The 22043-nt window shown below is 39.4% G+C and overlaps 1 protein-coding gene across 1 annotated transcript in view; it reads right to left on the bottom strand.

The window, feature by feature from the left end:
* LOC128857484 (cholecystokinin receptor type A-like) overlaps window positions 1-22043 on the bottom strand; it is a 65195-nt gene that overhangs the window by 5069 nt on the left and 38083 nt on the right. The window contains exon 4 of the mRNA XM_054093238.1: window positions 3023-3410. Coding sequence (XP_053949213.1) covers window positions 3023-3410 — 388 coding nt within the window. The remainder of the gene's footprint in view (window positions 1-3022; window positions 3411-22043) is intronic.

Genomic DNA, 22043 nt, shown 5'->3' with positions numbered 1-22043 from the left:
TTTTTGACTTCATTCAGAGTGATTTCAGACACCTGTGAGTCCCGGAATCCGTGTCGCCAGCGATATACCGCTTTTTCAAAGACCATTTTTTGACGAGCCTCGTAAGGTCGAAACAAATTTGTATTTCCTAACAATGGATCAACAAAAAAATATTCACAATACAAAAATCAAACATTTTTTTCGTTTCCGTTTTACACGCTTTAAAGAACCACTAAAAAACACCATTTCAAATGGCTGGCTGATCTGTAAAAAGATCTCACTTAGACCACTACGGTCGATTGTGGTTCCAGTGTTACCTATATATTTGGAGTTGAATTATGTATATACCTATGAAGTGAGACTTTCAGCTATTAGTCCATAGATGTCGCTAGGAGTATTTTTAAACCTTCCCAAATGTCCTGTTTTTTTCGGCTGTCATCTGTCAACAATATTCAGTTCATTGTTTGCTACGTTTCATACAACAATGCATTTTTGCCGCTCTTAAAAATGTCGAATTTCGTGCCTTCAAACTACGATTTGCGGACATCGTGAAACCACTTGTGAAATGCTGCTCTCCTGGTTCAAAAGGAAGTATTTTTTGCATCGAATCGTTGCAGTTGATGAAAAATGGGTGTATTTATCCAATCCCGAGCGTAAACGATCATATGGTCCGCCCGTCCACAAGCCAAAAACAACTGTCAAGCCAAATCGCTTCGGCCGCAAGGCAATGCTGTGTGTTTTTCTTGATGACAATGCACCGCCACATCAAACAAGAGCGAAACATTGCCTAAAGCATGCCCTATGATGTCCTGATTTAAGCGATCCCCACTCACTGATCCTGGATCCAGTTGTTGTTCAGATGGTAATGAAGTAACATAAGCGTAGATTGTGTCGATTTTTTCGTACATCACCACCACAATCTCAGTTTTTTCGTAAAGAAACCGCTTTAATGAAACCCGTTTACGTCAGCCAATCAACTGATTCCTGCAAAATCGCTGAGAGTCGGTTAATGGTATGATGTTAGCGCCACACCTCTGGATTGTGTACCTAGCGCTCATTAAGCACACCTTTTCGAAAACGAAATGTTTTTCCTACAAATTTTGTTTTGCTTTCACCTTTACTCAAAATTTCTAGAGTTAGTTGCGCAGTTAGTCTTGCTCGACGAGTCGATTTGTCAAGAGGAAATGAGAAATTTGTTTGTCGAGCAAACCTTTTTGTATTGAATCATGGTTCTGACTGTACTGACTTGCCGGTAAAAAATTGGTAATGCGATTATAGAGGAGGGATATAGGAATCTTTGTGCATGATTACCTACCTACTATTTTTATCAATAAAGTTCACACCCTGTGCGACTTAACGAGCCGTTTGGACTTACGACAAAGAATTCTTCAACTTCGTTTTTATGACAAGCGAAGCCTACAAAGAAATAACCAAATTGTTGTCATATTGGAAACATTTTTCGGCACCATGTGGATATGACTCTTTTTAGGCGTTTCAGAAGCATTTCTGGCATGTAAAATCGCTTTTCGATGCGAGGCTTCAACTGCCATTGCTTCTATATGTATAAAAATTCTTGGTTGGTGGGCTTAGATGTTGTCTGGGTGACACGGCCCAGACTCAACTAGCACAAAACGTGCCATTTTTGATACATCACTAGCAGAACCACTGTTCTTATTTAGTCAAACCATCTTGATATGGCTATAAATCTGCCCATGTCATCTATTTTCTTTCCTGCAATTTCTACCAAGTTGTTCATTGAGAATTTCTTCCCCAGCATTCTATGTCGTAGAGCATCCAGATTTGGGCACTCACACAGCTAGTGGAAGACTGTCTCAATAGAATCCTCTCGATTGCAGCTTCTACAGGGTTGCCAATATTCGACGGACCCATCTGGCAACTCTGTATCTTTTGACAGAGACGTCAGATCGCTTAATGACATACCGCGTTGGAAGCGTCAGTCCAAGCAGATTTTTACCCTGGAACAGTACACGCCTCGCAAGCGCTCCCAAATTGTTGAAATTTTCATTCAACAAAAGAAGTCAATTGTGAAAACTCAACGTGCGCATAAAAACTTAAATAATTTGAAAAGTGCGCCTTCTAAGAACACCATTAAACGTTTGTACGAAAGGTTTTCTACCGGTGATGCTCTTTCTAATCCAAAGAGGCCAAATCAAAACCGACCAAGCCGATCGGATGAGAATATTGTTCTTGTACGGGCCAGTGTTGAGACGTCGCCAAGGACATCCCAAAATCACCGTTCTCAGCAGTTGGGCATTGCTCGGACCACTTCACAACGAATTATCCGCATTGATTTGCATTTATTCCCGTATAAGATTCAATTGACGCAAAGATTGTTGCCTGCGGACAAGACTCGTCGATTGGAATGGGCCCAAAGAGTCATCGAAATCCGTCGGGTACGTCGAATATGGGCAACCCTGCCATCATCTACATCATACATCTATCGTTGTACGACCACCCCATCTTCCTAGCATCGTCTCCAATAGGTCAATGGCCGGTTATTGTTGACATAATTCTAAAGATGGCTGTTCTTGGCTTTGGTAACAGCTCGTTAGTACTCAACTTTTTGTACTCTGGCCAAGTTTCCTTCGCTATTTCGCAGGTTTCGGTGCTGGTCCATCGTTAGCAGCCTGCTTTTCGTGTTGCAAAAAGATCTCCCTTTTGTAGACGTTAAGAAATTCTTAATGACAAAGAACTTAAGATAGTTTTACTGAATGAATTCCAGTATGCATTATAAAAAAAGTTTCTCGAGTTTTTTAATATCGCCAAATTAATCGGTACGTTCATCGATTTCAGTGCCTACTGTTGCATAAACAAATTTGACCCTAGCATTCACCGCCGCAAAATTATTTATCTGCACTTTATAATTTCTTCTAGCAAATGTTCTTTACTTAAAGATAGTGCGTTGCCTGCATTTCGTTTCAACTGTTTGTCATAGCTGTAGTTCTACAATGGACCACTAAGCTATTTTCCACATAAACAAGTACGGACACAACACTCAAAGACTATTTGGCCATTTGCTTACCTTCTCAGTGCGGTATCGTGTAACCGCAGGCTTGGCGTCGATGTTGATTTACTTCGTTCCATATCCTGTTCCAAGTATATCTGCAGTTGATGTTGCTGTTGTTGTTGCTGCTGATGTTGATTTAGCTGCTGTTGGCTTTGATGTCGCTGCTGGTACAACTTAAATCGCTGCTGCTGCGGCACATTAATCACAGTCATCGAAGAGGATGGTGACACGCTGCTGCTACTGCCCCCCAGCCCCCCACTGCGGTCATTATTATTGTGATTCAGTGATTTTATCGAACCGGCCCCCATGCAATATAAATGACGCCGCCCATCTGTCGCCGTGAGTAGTTTACGTTTCTGAGTTATCGCCGTTGCCGTCATTGCTGGCGTTGGAACGACGTCGTCTTCAATTGAAAAAGGAAAAGTAATGGCAATAAATATATATTTTATATAAATACTAAAATGAAAAATGGCAGATGAGTTTTCTCATTGTCACGTTTGCTCGTACGCTTGCAGTTGGACACTCATTTATGGCATTACGATTCTTCATTTTCTCTGCGCATTTCCGATACAAACATTTCCAATATGATTTTGATGATGAAGAATAAAAATGAAAGAATATTGCGGAATAACAGCACAGAAATGGTTCATAATAAAACCACCATTGAAAAATCTACAAAACTGCAGAATTGCTTTTGAAAGCAAATGAACGAGAAAAATTATCAGCTAAATTACAAATATGCCCGGCTTTCGCGAAAATTAAAAAAATAATAAAAAAGTGAACAATAGGAGTGTGAAAAATAATAGCCTATCCGTACAAGGACGAGCAAATAGAATAAAGTAAGCGTTGGGTCCGCGTACCACGCGTTTAAAAAGCTGCTGCTCTTTCTCTAGAAAAATTTAGAAAGCCAAGGCATTCTGTCGAAAAGAGCAAAGCTCGTCCGGGGGCTGTTATTTGTATTTCTGGCCTCACAATGGAAAACAAGAATATTAGAAATTGCAAATGAGTTTATTGTTTTCAAAAAACATTCTTCTTGATCATCAATACACTTTTGCATTTGTTCGTGTGAAAATAGATTTTTTTTTAAAGGCTAGAAATCTATTTCAAATGTGCAGGTTAGGTTAGGTTATCCTGGTTGGCAATAAGTCACGCATATACCTTTTGGGCCCTAGCGATACCAGATGCAGACCGACCTCTATGAATACCTACAGTAGACATCATGTAGGATGTCAGCGCTTTTGGCGAATCTATGTAGAGCTGGGAGCTCTGCTTTTGAGAAGTCCTCCAGACCCTCAAACAGCCATTTTGTCGCTTTTTTCACCTGTTAGTATACCTATGATAGTTCTGCAGTCTTTTCGCGAGAGCGTAAGTACGAATTGAGTCAGTTTTTTGTTGTTATTTCTACACATTACTTTTCTTGTTTTGCATGTGGTCAGATTAGTCCACCTAGCTTCCACTCGCCTTTTCATGTGGTCGTCCATTTCATTGTATATTGTGTTTAGCGGTTTTGGTATGTCGTTCTCTTGTTCAAAAGGTAGTCTAACAGCACATTTTGCTATCTCATCTACTATTTCGTTCCCCTTAATGCCTATGTGACCAGGTACCCAGGATATATGCAGCCTACTGTTTCCGTCGAACATTTTTGGACTTAATACAATATGAGCTTATTGCTTTCAGTGCTGCTTGACTATCCACGTATATATTAATTGTTGAGTTCCTTCTTATTCTAGTGTAGGCTAGCTCTGCGGCTTTACCCACAGCAAAAACTTCCGCTTGGAAAATACTGATGTGGTCTGGCAGCTTGAGAGGCTGCCTTATCCCTAGTTTTGAGCAGTAAATACCCGATCCCACTCCGTTCAAATGTGCCAGGTGACGCAAAATTAATCACCCTATCGGTGGATTTATAATTTTTGAAAATGGCATCGTACGTCAATCATATTTGACACTTGTGAACTATGTAGACAGCTGCAGTATACAAACAGACAAGCGCGCTCCATCACTCGAAGGTCAAGATAAAGATTTCCAACACGCAATTTTTTTTATTTACAATAGTAAAAAGTTATTCAAAAACAAAATTAGATGATTATATTTGCGCCACCTTATATAATATATAAAGGATGATCAATTTAGAGGTATCGGATTTTAAATTGTAATAAAACAACGAAAATTCAAATTGATTATTATTTTTTTGTAGAACCATTCATGATATTTATTTTTTAAAGATTACCCCTTTCAAATGTTAATACGGCCAGCTTTAAACACCAATTTTGAATGACTCGTGACTCGCAGGAGGACTGCGGTCGTTATCTCCTGATTAACTTTAGTAATTTTGGCTCCCAATACCTCAATCGAAGCTTTGTTATCCACAAAGTTTTAGACTTCGAATACCTCTACAAATGAAAGCCCAAACACACGATCTTGGCGGCCAATCCGCCAATCCACTGCTCCGAGATAAATTGCTCACCGAAACAACAAGGCAGTAAGTCCATTGTTTCACAGGTTGTATGCCAAGTACCTCCGTTTTGTTGGAACCAAACGTTGTGGAGATCACGGACTTCAATTTCCGGAATCCGGCATCAAAAAGTACTTTATCAAGGCGCGATAGAGTTCACCATTCACTGTTAGAACGGGACCAGCCTCGTCTTTGAAGAAACATGTGTCGATGATTCCTCTGGCTGATAGACCGCACCAAACAGTGGTTTTCAATGGATACAATGCCTGTTCTTGAATGGCTTTGGGTTGCTCTTCAGCTCAAATACGGTAATTTTTCTTACTGACATAGCCATGAAGCCAAAAATGGCGCGATGAACACTTTACACAGAGCGTCGGTTTTCGTAATATACGGGGTGAACATAATGAAGTGTTACCAACTTCACACCGCTTGTAGCTGTAAAACAGCTCATGACATCAACGTCAAAATTGTTCTAATGACAGTTCAATATATTGTTTATAAGCCATCAAAAGCAATTGCGTCTCAGTTTTGTTGAATTTTTTTCTCTGTGATGGAATTCAAACGTAATAGTGTGATTGCGTTATATTTGGCAGGAAAATCACAACCATCCATTGTTCGTGAGCTCAGTCACCTCAAAGTGAATAAAATGTTTGTGTATCGCACTATAAAACGTTACAATGATACTGGTAGCATTGCAAAACGCTATGGAGGTGGACCAAAAAAAACCGCAACACCGCCTGAAATGGTTCGGAAAGTGAAGGCTCGACGTGAACGGAATCCACGTCGAAGTGGAAGAAAAATGGCCAAAGAACTGAAAATATCGCAAGACAGCATTCAATGCATATTGAAAAATGAGCTCAAAGTCAAGGCTTACAAGTTCCAAAAAGCACACGATCTTTCACCCCAGCAAAAAAGAAGTTCGGTGCGAAAGAGCAAAGGAGTTGTTGCGCTTGCACGAGCGTGGCGAATTTCCTAACATTGTGTTTTCTGATGAAAACAATTTCCCAATTGAGCAGTTCATAAACACTCAAAACGATCGTGTTTACTTGACCGAACATTCAGACGAGAATTCGAGCCTACGTATGGCCACTCGAAGCAATTTCCCATCAATGGCCGCTGGTGGGCGCTCTCCAATCGTTTTTATCGAGCCTGGTGTCAAAGTGAATGCGACTCATTATCGGGAAAATGTTTTAGAAGCTGCTTTCGAGCCGTGGACACCGTGGAACCCAAATATTTCGGTCGTAGACCATGGACGTTCCAACAGGACTCGGCATCGTCTCATAAAGCTCGTGGAACCAAGAATGGTTAAAAAATCATGTTCCACACTTCATTTCGTCCACACAATGGCTTTCGAATTCGCCAGACGCAAATCCGATGGACTATTCCATCAGGTCCATTTTGGAGAGCAAGGTGAGGACTAAAAAATATGCCAGTATGGATGCGTTGAAAAAAGCGATTATACGAGAATGGGCCAAAATACCTCAAGATCACATTCGTGCAGCATGCAACTCAATTTTGTCTTTGAAATCAATAAAAGTTAATTTCACACAAAAAAGTTATGGTGTTTTGAATAGGTTCACCCTGTAGTTCTACGATTGGTAAACGTTATTGAGACGTACCACTTTCCATGATGAAATGTCAATGAAAACTGAAAAAAAATTATTTATCTAGTTTGTCAGCAGTCACGCGTGAACTATGAAAAACCTAATTGGAAAAGGTGCCTTCAATCTGATCACCCGTTATAATACTCGTAAACAATTCCTGCAGTGTGTTGAACAAAATTTAACGTAGCTTGGCTTTAACGCAGCTTGTTAAACGATTTAAACTTTGTAAGTGAATAACTGCAGCTCGTTCACCAAAATTCGACGCAACTAACGCCTGTTGTTGGCAGATTGTCAACACTTTTCTTTCATCATTTTGTGCGAACTCTGTCGAGCGTCTCCAGATGCAGCAGTGGCATTCTCTGCCGAACCAGCAGTACGTAGTCATCCCCATTTTGTAATATTCCTAGTGAATCCAATTTGCTCAACATGCGCAGCCAAGCAAATAATTGTTCACACGCATGGAAAAGGCCTAGCACGAAAATAACGGCTAAATTCACGCTGCGCTAAAGCAAGAAGGCCAATAAATTAATTATCTGTCTGTCTGATGGAATTTACAACAATTATGATACATTCACATTGGAACTTTACCTCTAGCCCACTCTGCCCTACGCACACAATACTCGTAAGGTGCATTTCGTAATCATAAGACACCTTTGGTATACAATTTTTGAACTACCATAAGCACGCTTTTACCTTCCGGAGTAATCCTTTTTTGAGAATTACAACATTTTGCAGCCCGTTGGAAGAAAATTATCACTATCAAGTCGAGAACAGCGAGCAATCATAGGAAAAGCGGCTAACTCGACTAAGTCTTGCGCCAACTTGGCCGCTGTTCTACAAAATAAGATTTCAAAAACCACAGTTTGCCGCACATTACAGAGGTGCAATCATTTCAAATTATCAAACCCATCTTTTGCCACAGCACAAGCTGACGCGTCTTCAGTTTGCAGAAAACCACATAGACACCAACTGGGACGCAGTAAGACATTTGGAATATTTTTAATGTTGCCCAATTTTATATTGTTTTTTTTAAATATTAAATTTTCGGATGAAGAAAAGTGGAACCTTGATGGGCCGATGGTTTTCTAAATTATTGGAGAGATTTGCGCAAGAGCCACCTCTTATTTTCCAAGCGCAACTTCGGTGGAGGTTCTGCCTTCTCCAAACTGGATAAAGAGGCAAAGCGAATGGGTTTGGTGGTGAACGAAGACAAAACGAAGTACCTCCTGTCTTCTAACAAACAGTCGGCGCACTCGCGTATCGGCACCCACGTCACTGTAGACAGTTATAATTTCGAGGTTGTAAAATACTTGGTGTATTTAGGAACCAGTATTAACCCCGATAACAATGACAGTCATAAAATCCGACGTAGAATCTGCCAACAAATGCTACTTTGGACTATGTAGGCAACTGAGCAGTAAAGTCCTCTCTCGACGAACAAAACTAACACTCTACAAGTGTCTTAACGTATGGCGCAGAAGCTTGGACGATGACGACATCCGATGAAGCGAGTGCGAGAGCGATTGGAGTGTTTGAGCGAAAGATTCTGCGCAAGATTTTTGGACCTTTGCACGTTGGCAATGGCGAATATCGCAGACGTTGGAACGATGAGCTGTATGAGAGAAGCTGTAAAGATCCAGCGGCTACGTTGGCTGGGTCATGTCGTCCAAATGGATACAAACGCTCCGGCTTTGAGAGTATTCGATGCGGTACCAGCTGGTGGTAGCAGAGGAAGAGGAAGGTCTCCTCTGCGTTGGAAAGATCAGTTGGAGAAGGACTTGGCTTCACTTGATGTGTCCAATTGGCGCGGGTTAGCACGAGAAAGAAACGACTAGCGCTCTTTGTTAAACTCGGCCAAAATCGCGTAAGCGGTTATCGCGCCAATTAAGAAGAAGAACTTCGGTGGAGGTTCTGTTTGGTTCTGTATGGTTTGGGGTGCACTTAAATCGAAAGCAACTCTTGATATACAGTTTACATCATCGCGAATGAATAGTGGGGATTACAAAAACGTTTTGAAAAATAGTATCCCGAGTCCACGTAAGCAGAGAAACAAGGCAGTATTTGACCGATTGTTCCATAGAAACTATGGACTGACCGGCGAATTCTCCGGATCTAAACCCAATAGAAAACTTGTGGGGTATATTAATTAGAAGAGTTTACGCCAACAATCGCCAATTTGACAACACCAACGAGCCCATAAGGGTCTTCTCTAGATGTAACGCAAATGGCGCTTTCACAGAATACTAAAATATTTTAGACTATAGAAAAAAAATGGAAAAAGTATACTTTTGTTAAACAATCACTTGGATTAAACAGTGCCTTATCATTTTGAAATGCCTGGTAATACGTTTTTGCTAAACATTTTCTTTATGTATTAAAAAGAGTTCTAAATTCTGTAACAAAATAAAAATTATGCGTTGTTACTTTAATCGATGTGTACAATTTTTATTTCCCTCTGAAATCTATAAATTAAAATAATATACTTTGAAAAATTATCGGTGTCTTATGATTATGAAACGCACCTTAGTAGCCCAGTGTAGTTAGACAGATGCCGTTGCGTTGAAATGGCTTGCCGATGGCACTTTATTTTTCTGTTCGTCAAACGGAGAAGTTTAACTGAGCGTCAATTAAAGCGCATTCATTTTTAAGTAACATCTTTTTAGTTGAACTGAAAAGCCTGAATATTTAAATATCCGTTTAATGGCATCAAAAGTTTTCTGCAATTTGGTTTTATATTCGCTTTTCCACACTTTTAGCTGCGCAAGTATATTTTGTAATAGTGCAAGCCTGATGGTGTGGAACGTAGAATATTAAATTGGACTTAAACTTTATTGGCAATTTCGCGCTTAATTAAAGCTAGTTAAATGTAATTAAGCTACTGATCACCTACGCCACCTCCGCATCAGTCAACAGTGCCTGGCAATTTTGGGCATCAACACCCCTAGTAGTTAGTAATAATGCCACAAACTTATAAACCTATGCCTTTGTGTGCTAAAGTATGCTTGTGTATGTGTAGAAAATGTGCGCATTCAGGCAAAACTTCAGCGTTTATTCTCGAACCTTCATTCGTGAATGAAAGTGAGTGAAAGTCAAAAAAGTTAGTAGCTGCGTTTGGGCAGCAAAACTTTTGGGAATTTCAATTTGAAACTTTTTCAAAATCTATATATTCAAGCGAAACCACCGTCCAATAACTATTTAAATTTGCCGAAACCAGCTGCTCAGATTAACAATTTGCTACCATTAGCTTTTGAGCAGTTCCGCCACTTGTAACTCGGTACTCGGGGATTTTGGGGTGACTGGTTAATTAGTTTATTTTGGCGTTAGCTTTTTGAAATTCCAAATGACTCACGATATTTGGAAAAAACTTTAATTTTATTAAAATATTGGGTTGGAGAATAAGTTCATAGCGCTTTTATATTTTCTCTTTTTTTGCAACGATTTGTTTGCTGTTTGGCAACTGGTAAGTATTCATTCAATAGAACATCTACCTGCTCTTAAGAACTATGTTACTTGTACTTTTAAGTTATTTCATTTTTTATTAGTTTCGAGGCTTAGAAATGGAACACCCAGGACGTAAAAATCAACATTTCCGACACCTGCTCTTCTTTGCTTTTCCTCGAGGCCAAAAAGTTGCCGAAGCAGATCGGGACATTTGTGACGTGTATGGAGTAGGTATCATAGGCGAGTCTACAGCACGGAAATAATTTGCAAAGTTCAAAAATGGTGACCATGATGTGGATGACACGTCCCGCAGCGGAAGGACTTCCGAATTCGATGAAGAACGTCGTAAATCACTTTTGAAGGCGAACGGTCGCCAAACCAGTAGTGAATTGGAGGAAAAAATGAATTGCGATCATAAAACGATTCTCAATCCTCTTCATTCAATGGGATTTACTGAAAAATGTGTAGCCTGGGTGTCTCAGGAGCTCAACAAAAAAAAAAAAACGAAGCATCTCGCCCGCCATCGAACAACACGATGTCGCAAACCGCGCTTTTTGCCCCGAATCGTCAGGGGAGATGAGAAATGGTGGCTATACATCACTACGAAGCAAAGAATGGAGTGGTTGGCTCCAGGAGATACGCCAAAGCCGAGAGTTAAGCCGGATCTTCATCCAAAGAATATCATGAAAGAAGCTATTTGACAGAAAAGACCTGATCGACATGGTCAAACCATACTCCTTCACGACAACGCAAGACCCCATGTTGCACAACTCGACAAAGCAGCACTCCAACACGAAAAGGACGCCCTTCAGCATCCGCCGTATTCTCCGGTCCTTCCACCACCCGATTACCATCTTTTCAGCTCCCTGACAAACCATATGAAAGGCGTTACCTTCAGTAACAAAGAGGTCCTTAAAAACTGACTCAACAACTTATTTGACATCAGACCAGGCGATTTTTTGCGGAACGGCATCAACAAATTGGTCGAGAGGTGGGAAGAGGAACAGCAAACGCGAATATATAATTGAGTAACTTATTGATTGAACAGCGGGCAATCAAAAAGCTTGTTAAGATTTAACAGAGAAGCTACAAGAAATATGATAAGAGTATAAGCTGGTTATTGTTTAATAGGCAGCCACTCTAGAAGGTTAGGACTACCGTACTTCGATTTCTGTAGAAGCAGTCTTAACACAGAAGAAGAGGAAACAGACGGAGGCTCCGCACTCTTGATACGACATTTTTAACTGATGTAGCGGACATAGCGCATCTGAAACTAACGAAGCTCTGCTCGATTATTAATGCTACCGGATGGTTTGAAAAGGAACTCAGAGGGTAAGGATAAGTTCCAGTGGTATCACAATGGACCTACAAAAGGTCTAAGTGTGTCTTTGCAACAACCACCTACCAACCTACTTATTCATATAATTATTGTTGTTTGTTTAAATAAAAATCTTCGTTAAAAACGCTACGAACTTATTCCCCAACGGAATAGTTACCTATTGCACGGTGTGAGAATTAAAGTTAAACTCGAAAAAGTCTGTATGGAAAAATTCTGCCGTGGCCGTCCAAAAACGGTTGTTGTGCCAGAAACAATCGATGTCATCGACTGTGCGTCAATTCATAAAACAAAGTCGTCTTGTGACCCATTGCGAGATAGAAACATCCCTTTGCATTAGTAAGACCAGCATAGGATCAATATGCGATAAGAATTGGGTCATGACTAAGGTTTGTTATACTTGGATACAGCTTAAATTGACAATTGCCCAAAAACGGACTCGTGACGGCTGGTGTAAAAAAATGTTGAACAAATTCAATTGATGTGGTTTAAGACACATCTACGATATGGTAACATGGTTTGAGGGTTCCAAGACGAGCTTAATCCAAAAAAGTGGTTCGTGGAAGAGGGACCTCAAAACAAACGGTCGCCTGTTTTTCTAAAAATCTGATCATATGTGGCACTAGAAAAACGTACAACAATCAATTCTAGCCGAAGCCGTATCATCCTTTACCAAGCCAATGCAAACGCTCACGTATCGACACACACGAGAGAATTTTTGATCACTCAAAATTTCGAATTGATTTGTAATACGTCTTACGGCCCTGATTTGCCATCTTGTTCACGCACGTCACATCAAAAATAAAATGCGTGGTCAACCTTTTTGAATGCCTGAAGAAGCTGTTGAATCCTTTAAAAGCCTTTGTGAGCTCGTTTTGAATGCATCCATTTTTAAGTGGCAAAAGTGTTTTGAAAATTTGTTCAAGCGATTACAGAAATGTATTGGCTTCGAAGGAGAATATTTTGCTAAACAATAAAGTCATTTCCATTATTTTTTACTGTGTTTTCATTATTGTGCGCAAATTAAACATAAAAGACAATCATCCTAATAACTTATTTAAGCACCTAAGCCAACTTTTCCGGTAGCCCTGTTTATATTTCACCATTTCCACTCGCTTGACTCTTGCATCGGCACTTTGATAGTGAAACTATGCAAAACAGTTTTCTTTATGCCCAATGCCGTAGTCTCTTTTGGAAATACGCTACCAGATGCAAGTATTCCTAACAACTGTTGTGTCTCTTCGACCATACAATTTCCAAAAGGAGCCAATGGGAACATTGCCAACAAAAGGATTTTCTCCTTGTCATCATACTGATGGCATTCCTCACTTGCAAGCGAGCATTAAAGCCAAATTGCATTTGTTCTTACTTCGATGTATACACAAATGTTTTAGCAAGCAACTCATGACGATAAAACCTCTTTGAGGTTAAAGACTAAAAGCAAAAGTGGTTAAAACATGTGAAAACGAAACTCAAATTTTCTGTTATGTGCCTCTATTGCGTTATATCGCAAACACAAATTTTCGCTACGGGCATCACTGTCGCTGAGGTGGCTGATTTTCAAATGCAAGTTAACGAAATTTCACCATTTTGAGAGCATGGACCACAAACAAAACCAAACAAAAAAGCAAAACAAAACATCATTAATTCACATAGGTAAAGTAAGACCTGTTCGTTTTTGATGTTATCTTGTTATTTTCCCCTCTATCCTCCAGAATGGCCTGCACTAAAGCGTTCAGGATGTGAAGGATATCGATGAGTAAGTTCTCTTTATAAATAATGAGCAGCTAAATTTGTTTTTTACTTTGTAGTGGCGTAATTATGTTTGGTGGCGGCACTTCTGGGTAAGCAGCTGCAACTCTACTGGCAAATTCAAGCTACTCCTATATATGTTTTTTGAAGGATTGAATGTATGAAGTATAACAAAATGTGAGGATCTTTCCGCATTGGCCACCAGGGACTGTATGCAGAAAAGGTATTTGATAAAATTATACAGTGCACTCGCGAAAACTCGAACATTCGGAAACTTGAACTTTTTTATTTCTCCATTGACTACTTTAAAACTCGAACAAAATGTAGCTACTCGAACAATTATTTTCTTTTTTCATGGAAAAACATGTGAGAAACTGTCGTTTTGCATGTGCTGTAACGGCCAGTATTCAAATTTTTGTCGTTATGTGCGTCTTTTGTTTCATTCAAAGGAACTTTTCTTTTAAATTGATTGATATTTGTCAGTGATACACGGGATTTTGCACGGTTAAGATCAAATTTATTTTATTTATTTGCGTTTTATAATGGGACGAAAACTAAATGTTTTGAGTTTATCAAAAAAGGCTGAAATAATTAACGAGGCCAGGAATGGCGTTAGTATCACAGCTCTATCCAAAAAATATAACACTGCCAAGTCCACAATTTGTGGAATTGTGAAAAATGAAAACAAAATTTTGGAATGCGTTAATAACACGCTATCGGGCCCTGGAAAACGTAAAACGCTTCGCGCTTCAGAATTGCCAAAAATGGAAAAAAAGCTTTACATGTGGTTTTTATTACAACGCAGCAAGAATTATCCTATAAATGGATTAATTTTGAAAGAGAAAGCTAAGGAGTTACATGCCAAATATGGCGAGAATGGCTCAACCTTCTTTGCCAGCGATGGATGGCTACACAATTTTAAAAAACGGTATGGCATACGATTAATTTCAATCTCAGGGGAAAAACTTTCCTCGCGACCAGAGTTAGTGGAGCCTTTCAAAACTCAGTTACAAGCTAAAATTCAGGAGCTTGCACTATGCCCAGAACAAATTTACAACGCAGATGAATCCGGGTTATATTGGAAGCTCCTTCCGGGAAAATCATACGCGTCTAGAATGGAAAAGCAGGCACCGGGAAACAAATCTGAAAAACAGCGCAACACATTTCTGGCATGTGCGAATGCTATTGGGAAACATAAGGTTAAAATGATTGTCATTGGAAAAGCCGAAAATCCGCGTGCATTTAGGCATTTTAACTGCCCAGTGGAGTACCGAAGCTCAAAATCAGCCTGGATGACATCAACTCTGTTCCAAAATTGGTTTCACTTTTCGTTTCTACCACAGGCAAGTTCATATTTGACTACAAATTAAACACGCTTTAAAAAACCTAAAACTATATTTTTATTACATAGGTGAAAACTTATTTAAAAAATATAGGACTACCTGAAAAGGCATTACTTTTGCTTGACAATGCACCTTCGCATCCAAACGAGAGCACGTTAAGATCCGAAGATGGCTTAATTAGGGTGATGTTTATGCCGCCGAATGTAACTCCTTTGATTGAAGCAATGGATCAAAACGCAATAAGAATAACAAAGCTACATTACCGAAATTCTCTCTTGGCAGCTATTTTCTCCGATGATTGCGATTTGATCCAATCATTAAAAAAAATTAGCTTGAGAGATGCTGTTACATTTTTGGATAGAGCTTGGAATAAATTGAGACAGGAGACGTTGGCGAAATGCTGGACAAATATTTTAAACTTTGCAAACCTGAAAGACGATGACGACGATGTGGAATGTGTCTTAAAAAACCAAATAGAAGCTGAAGCTAAAAGTATGGAAACAGAAGCTGCCGAAATTCTCGAACACTTACATCCTGAGGTAGTTATGGTTTTGATGTAAATAAAAAAACATACGATAACAATAATAAATATTTATTAGGCTACTTTCACAGAAGAAGAAATAAGAGACTGGAATAACGACGACTTGATTGAAGAGATTGAAGCTATTGCAGAAAGCGAATCCGAAGATGAAGTTGAAGCTATAGGTAGAAATGAACAAAAGCGCATAAGTTCATCCGAAGCCGTAACAATTTTCAACAAAGCTATAGCATGGGCAACTGCAGAAAAAATTAGCCCGAGGATAGTTAATGTGCTACAATCACTGCGCGAAAAGGCTGTATTGGATGCGGTAGAAAATAAGAAACAACATTCATATTTGCTAAAATTTTTTTAAATAAACTGGCAATGAACTACAAAACATGAAACCAGATAATCTCTTTGATTACACTAGTATACAAATTTTGATTTTGAAAAAGTATTTTCTTGTGTAAGTAGCTTTTTTCATTTATGTTGACATACTGCATACGAAATTACAATTATATTTTTTTAATTAGTTTCCATTTCTTAAAAAAAAAATTTTAAAGTTTTTTGAAAAAATAACAGAAATTATACCGTTATTTTATTCATTAGTAGAATTGCGACGTGGTTTCTTCGCTGCCCTTTTGTACTCTGCTTCTGGAGTATCTCGATGAATAGTCCAGCAGTAATCCGCTAACATTGAAACGTTCCACTTGCCCTGATATCGTTTTTCCATGTTAGCGATGTCCTGGTGGAAGCGCTCCCCATGTTCATCGCTAAAGGCCCCACAGTTATCCGGAAAGAAGTCCAAATGAGAATGTAAAAAGTGGATTTTCAGGGACATGTTACAACCCAGTTCTTGGTAAGATGACAACATATTTTCAATAAGTTCAGCGTAGTTGTCGCTCTTCTTATTTCCCAAGAAGTTTTTTGTCACGAGGCGAAAATTGTCCCAGGCTTTCTTTCTTTGCCTTCCAAAATAGTGTCGAAGTGTTCGTCTTTTAATAAATTTCTTATTTGGGGACCAACGAATATACCTTCTTTTATTTTAGCCTCACTTAATCTTGGAAATTTCTGGCGAAGGTAGTGAAAAGCAGTTCCATTTTTGTTCATTGCTTTTACGAAATTTTTCATAAGCCCTACTTTTGAATTGAGTCTTATTTTTCTTAAAATTTTGTCTCACACCATAAGTGTGCTGACTCACCACATCCCTACACTATCTAACCTTTGGGTACCGAGTCACACACAGCCCTAACCCCTAGAAACCACCCCTATCATACCGCGAGCAGGCTAACCCACATAACCGCAAGCAGGCTTTCCCACAAACTCCAAATTTACATACTATTAATCCATATATTTCAGGCCCTCAAACCCAAGAAAATTAGTAAGCGACTATATCATGTCTATGTTATCTTAATCGATTTTCAGGTGTAGGAAAATTTCGAAACATGAAAATTTCAAAATGCGATATCTCTACGAAAAAAAATGATATTTGAGCAAACAAAACGCCATTTGAAAAAAGAAGGATTGTATTTAAAGATGTCATCCTTTAATTTTGGTGAAAGAACACATCTGCAAGGCTACATAACCTCAAATATGGGCAAAAATGGTGTTTATGGCACTTTTAGGTTAGGATATCTCGAAAACCAGAGCTGATAGAGCAATTCTGAGGCCAGATTTGGATTCAGCGCATCATAAACCTTCGGAAATATATAGTCTGGTTTCTGGGTCTGAATGTTGGTTAAATTTTGTCGGCCTAGTTCCATTAAACACGAAAGATACGATTATCGTAAAAACTCAAACTAATAAATTAATTTTAGTTATCAATCCGAACTTTGCATGGACAGAGAAGCAGATATTAGTTTAAATTATTTCGGATACTTTTCCTTGTAGACTAGTGTTAACTATGCCATAAAAATGGGCAGGGTATAAAAACTGTTAAAACGAATACATATATGTATATTAAAAATACATAACGTTCGAAAACTCGAACATTTCGATAACTCGGTCAGGGCTGGTTTTCATTAGTTCGAGTTTTCGCGAGTGCACTGTATAATAAAGCTTATTGACGGCGGTCACAATTGAGTTTTTAAGCATACAAACACGCAAAGTTAAAAACAAACTTTCTAATATGAATCGACCTTTCGGCAGGCTATGCTAAACTTCCGAGTAGTCAGACAGTTGACATGCCACCTTGATTCTGACTTGTGAACTCTGGCACTCCCCAAGTAGCACTAAAGCGCCACTTTGATACCCTTATGAGACCTTCAACGGGCAAATATCTACATCCAACCAGATCTGTTGGTGTAATGGACAAAATTGATGGGGTTTAGATTGGCGCACTGCCCTTAGCCGTCGAAGAAAGCAGCACCTGAATCATCTAGCTGTCAAACCCGTACATTTACAGAGAAACTGCTCAACAGTCTCCTTCTCTGATAGTTCCCCACAGCTTCTGCAATGGGGATTAAATGATAAACACAGCTTTTCTGCATGAATGCCGATCGTCCAATGACCGGTAAACACAGCTACGAGTTTGGACCACCTTGACCAAAAAATTACCGGAACATATTCAGAAAATTCAAAATTCAAGTTAATTCCTCAAAAGTGATAATATCGTCTTCAAAGTACGCCCCATCAACTGCAACGCACTCACGCCAGCATTTGATCCAGCTCTCGTAACATTTCTGGAACTTTATTTTCGAATGGCATCAGAGCCGATTTTTCCTTTACTTCTTTTCGATTGCAAAACGCATTCCCTGTAATGGCTTTTTTGACACTGTGCGGTGCCAAATCCAAGAGTTGTTTTGCCACAAATCATTTTTTTTTACGAATTGCTTTACGTATACATCTCATAACGATCAAATATTAGTCCTCATTAACTGTCTGGCCTTCTGAAAAGGATTCGTGGTGTACAATACAGTTGGAATCCATAAAAACCGTGAGCTTCGCTTCGATTCCTTTTTTGATTGAAAGCGAACTGTTTTTTTTTTGTCCTGGTTCATTTGGAGCTCTCCACTCAGTGGTCTGATGCGGGGATTACGCTTCCTACTCAAAAGTCCCCGACTCGTCTCGAGTAGTGATGCATTTGACGAATGTTGGGTCAGATTCCGTCTTGGAAATCATGCCTTTGGCGATATCAACACCTGCCCTTATTTTCATGAAATTCATGTCTTTTGAGACCAACTTTGCCGCAAAGTGGCACAAACCCAAATCATTAACTACTGTATACTGAATGGAACCCTAAGTAATCTTCAAGCCTGCTACCAACTTTTCAGCCCTCTGATGGTTCATTTGGATAATTTGCGGTTATTGATCAACTTTTCTTTCATTTTATTGATGTTTTCATCGGTTTTCGATGCCAATGGCCTGGCACTGCTTTCGTCATCCTCGATGCACTCACGATCTCTTCTGAAGCCTTCATGGCACTCGTAAATAGCTGTTTTCCCTAAGGTATCATGACCGCAACTATTTTCCAATATTTCTAAAGTTTTCGCACCGTTAAAGCCATTTTTAATGTAAAATTTGATGCAAACTCTTTGTTGCAATTCCAAATCCATTTTTAAAACTGTAAAATATCGAAAAAGCGTGCAGAGATAGATTTACTTAAGACAACGTAACTTTTACGAATTTTAAACAATGGCGATACAATTTTTGTTAGGAATGTTAATCACAGATGTGGGAACCAAACAAAAAAAAAAAGAAAAGAGAACTTGAATCAGTTGACTTAGAGCGTCATCTGGCGCTTGTTCGAAAAACTTTTTGATCCAGGTGCAATGCAAGTCAATCCATTATTGCTAATTGATTATTTTCAATATTTACTTGGTAACTAATAGTAAAATTGCCGACGAATTGGCCAAACGCGGATCAGCGGTGCCCCCACAAGGGCCAGAGTCAATAATCGGAATCACTTCCGCGGGAATCATGAATTGGATAAGCGATTATGTAGGCAATCTACATAAACAGCGACGGTCCGGTCTAGAATGCTGCAGAACTGCAAAGTGTTTTGTGACAAGTCCGAACGAAAAAATGTCAAACTTTCTACTAATACTTTGAAGGAAAGACCTTCGGTTGATGGTCGGCATCATTACAGGACACAACCCATGGGGTCAGCATATGACCATCATTGGAATCATCGAGGACCCGGTATGCCTGTCATGCTTGGAGGAGGCGGATAGCACTGAGCACTTCCTCTGTGAGTGTCTTGCCTTTGCTAGAGCACCGCTACGAGTATTGAGTTCCGATGTCATGAGAATGAGTGATATTCGTTCTCTAAAACTGGACGATATTTACAAATTTGCCAAAGAATCTGGAAAATTCTCACACGACTAACTATCTCTATTTCTGTCTCTATTCTTTCCTATCTCTTTCTCTGATAGTTTTCTCCTTCCCTCATTGACTATCAACCCCACTTCCAGAGCTTTAAATACAATGGGCTTTTTAGCCTGAGTGTTTTAGGAGCCACCAAATTTCCTGGTGCTCCTTGGCTCGACCTTTTCAAATTTCAATAATTAATATTTACTATTCTCATTTTCAAATGACGTCAATTACACAGTGCGACAATTTTCAGGTCATCGGCTCGGGCCCAAACCAAACCAATTGCAAATGAAAGTACTCATGTAGAATAGTAAAACCCCAACTGGGTTTTGGTCTACCGAGTCACAATTTTTCTTATACAGTGTGTTAAAGGGTCGCAATATTTATCAAATGCCATATTAAATAATATGGTAAATTCAGTACAAATATTGATTTTTCTTAAATTTCGTCTTAAAAGACTTTAAGTAAATTCAATGATACATTTTTTTTAGAACATTTTAACCCAAAGCTTTTTCTAAACCCATCCCATATTTCACTCAGAGTATCAAGCCAATTTAGCTGCTTTTGATTGAGCACTTCGCTACGTGCTAGATTGTTTGGCTGCTTGCCAAGGGAAAACTTTGTATGTGAACGCTACAACAGTTTAACGATGTTGAAGCAACTTTAATTTTAGCCTCTCAACCCACAAGCGCCATGCTTAGGGCAGTGCTACCAAGTATAAGTAAGGGTATTTTACTTCTTGTTACCAAATAGAATCGTTCATTGTTTATTTATATATTTTTAGATATATTTTGACTCGTTGAATTTTCTTTGACACAATAAATTGCTTTAAATGTTTATTCTTTGCAAGTTGTGAAAACCAAAATAATGCAGTGCTGCCAAATATATGCAACGTTGGATTTAAGGAGAACTTGCTCATTTCCTTCCTATTCGATAGGTGGTTGATGAATCACAAGCAGCTATTAAGGAGTAAACGAATTAAAACAAAGAAATGTAATTTGTTTTCCGTCATCACCAAAATGCCAAGGCGTCTAGTGCTTACGGGCGTAATTAGCTCCATTCTCTTAGTCCAAAAAAACGCCATGGAGATGCGCTGAAGTTTATGATAAAGAAACGGAAAGCTAGAAACAATGAAAGCGATGAAATGTCAGTATTAAAAGCATATGGAGCAACACTCTACCCCCACCATTGGGAAATGACAAGTCATTATACTTATCAGAGCTACGCATTCGCACTACTTCCGCACGACTATTTGCGCAATATGCTGCGTCACAGAGCTAATCACACAACTTTCACTTGTCTGCAATTCAGCAACGTCACATCCAAATGAGTTCGGCTGATAAGCGTAATGGCAAACCCGCAAACCTGTGTTGATAGATAAAGTCACGAGATGCGCAAAGTTTTCCTAACTGGTGAAACTCGAAAAAGAGGACTATACTAATTGCGGGGTGGGGTGATTGGCCCAAGTTGGCACACAAATACTGATGCGAAGCCACATAGGTGCTATTTAACACTGACAGTAGGCGGAAACAAACAAATGTTGAGTGTATTGCTTATACCAGCCTCCAGGCAGTGCTTTGCTGTGGTACCGCAAAGGTATGGCTTGGGATAGTAAACAGTTGAAATTTTTTGAAATTTAAAAAGGTCGAGCCAAGAAGCACCAGCAGACTTGGTGGCTCCTAAAACACTCAGGCTAAAAAGCCCATTGTATTTAAAGCTCTATAAAGGGGGTGGATAGTCAAGGAGGGAAGGAAAAAAGCATCAGCGAAAGAGATAGGAAAGAATAGAGACAGAGATGGAGATAGTTAGTCCTGTGAGATTTTTTCAGATTCTTGGGCAAATCTGTAAATATCCTCCAGTTTTAGAGAACGAATATTACTCATTCTAACGACATCGGCACCCAAAACTCGTAGTCGAACTCTAGCAAAGGCAGGAGAAAGTGCTCAGTGCACTTCCATCCTCCAAGCATGACAGGCATACCGGGTCCTCGATGATTCCAATGGTGGTCATATGCTGACCCCATGGGTTGTGTCCTGTAATGATGCCGACCATCAACCGAATGTCTCTCCTTCAAAGTATTAGTAGAAAGTTTGACATTTTTTCGTTCGGACTTGTCACAAAACACTTTGCAGTTCTGCAGCGTTCTAGACCGGACCATCGCTGTTTATGTAGATTGCCTACATAATCGTTGATCCAATTCATGATTCCTGCGAAACTGATTCCGATTATTGGCTCTAGATCTGGGGGGGGGGAACCGCTGATCCACGGTTACCCAAT

The sequence above is a fragment of the Anastrepha ludens genome, chromosome 3, assembly GCF_028408465.1.
Source record: "Anastrepha ludens isolate Willacy chromosome 3, idAnaLude1.1, whole genome shotgun sequence".
Classification (NCBI taxonomy): domain Eukaryota; kingdom Metazoa; phylum Arthropoda; class Insecta; order Diptera; family Tephritidae; genus Anastrepha; species Anastrepha ludens.
This window is presented reverse-complemented; position numbering and strand designations above follow the sequence as displayed.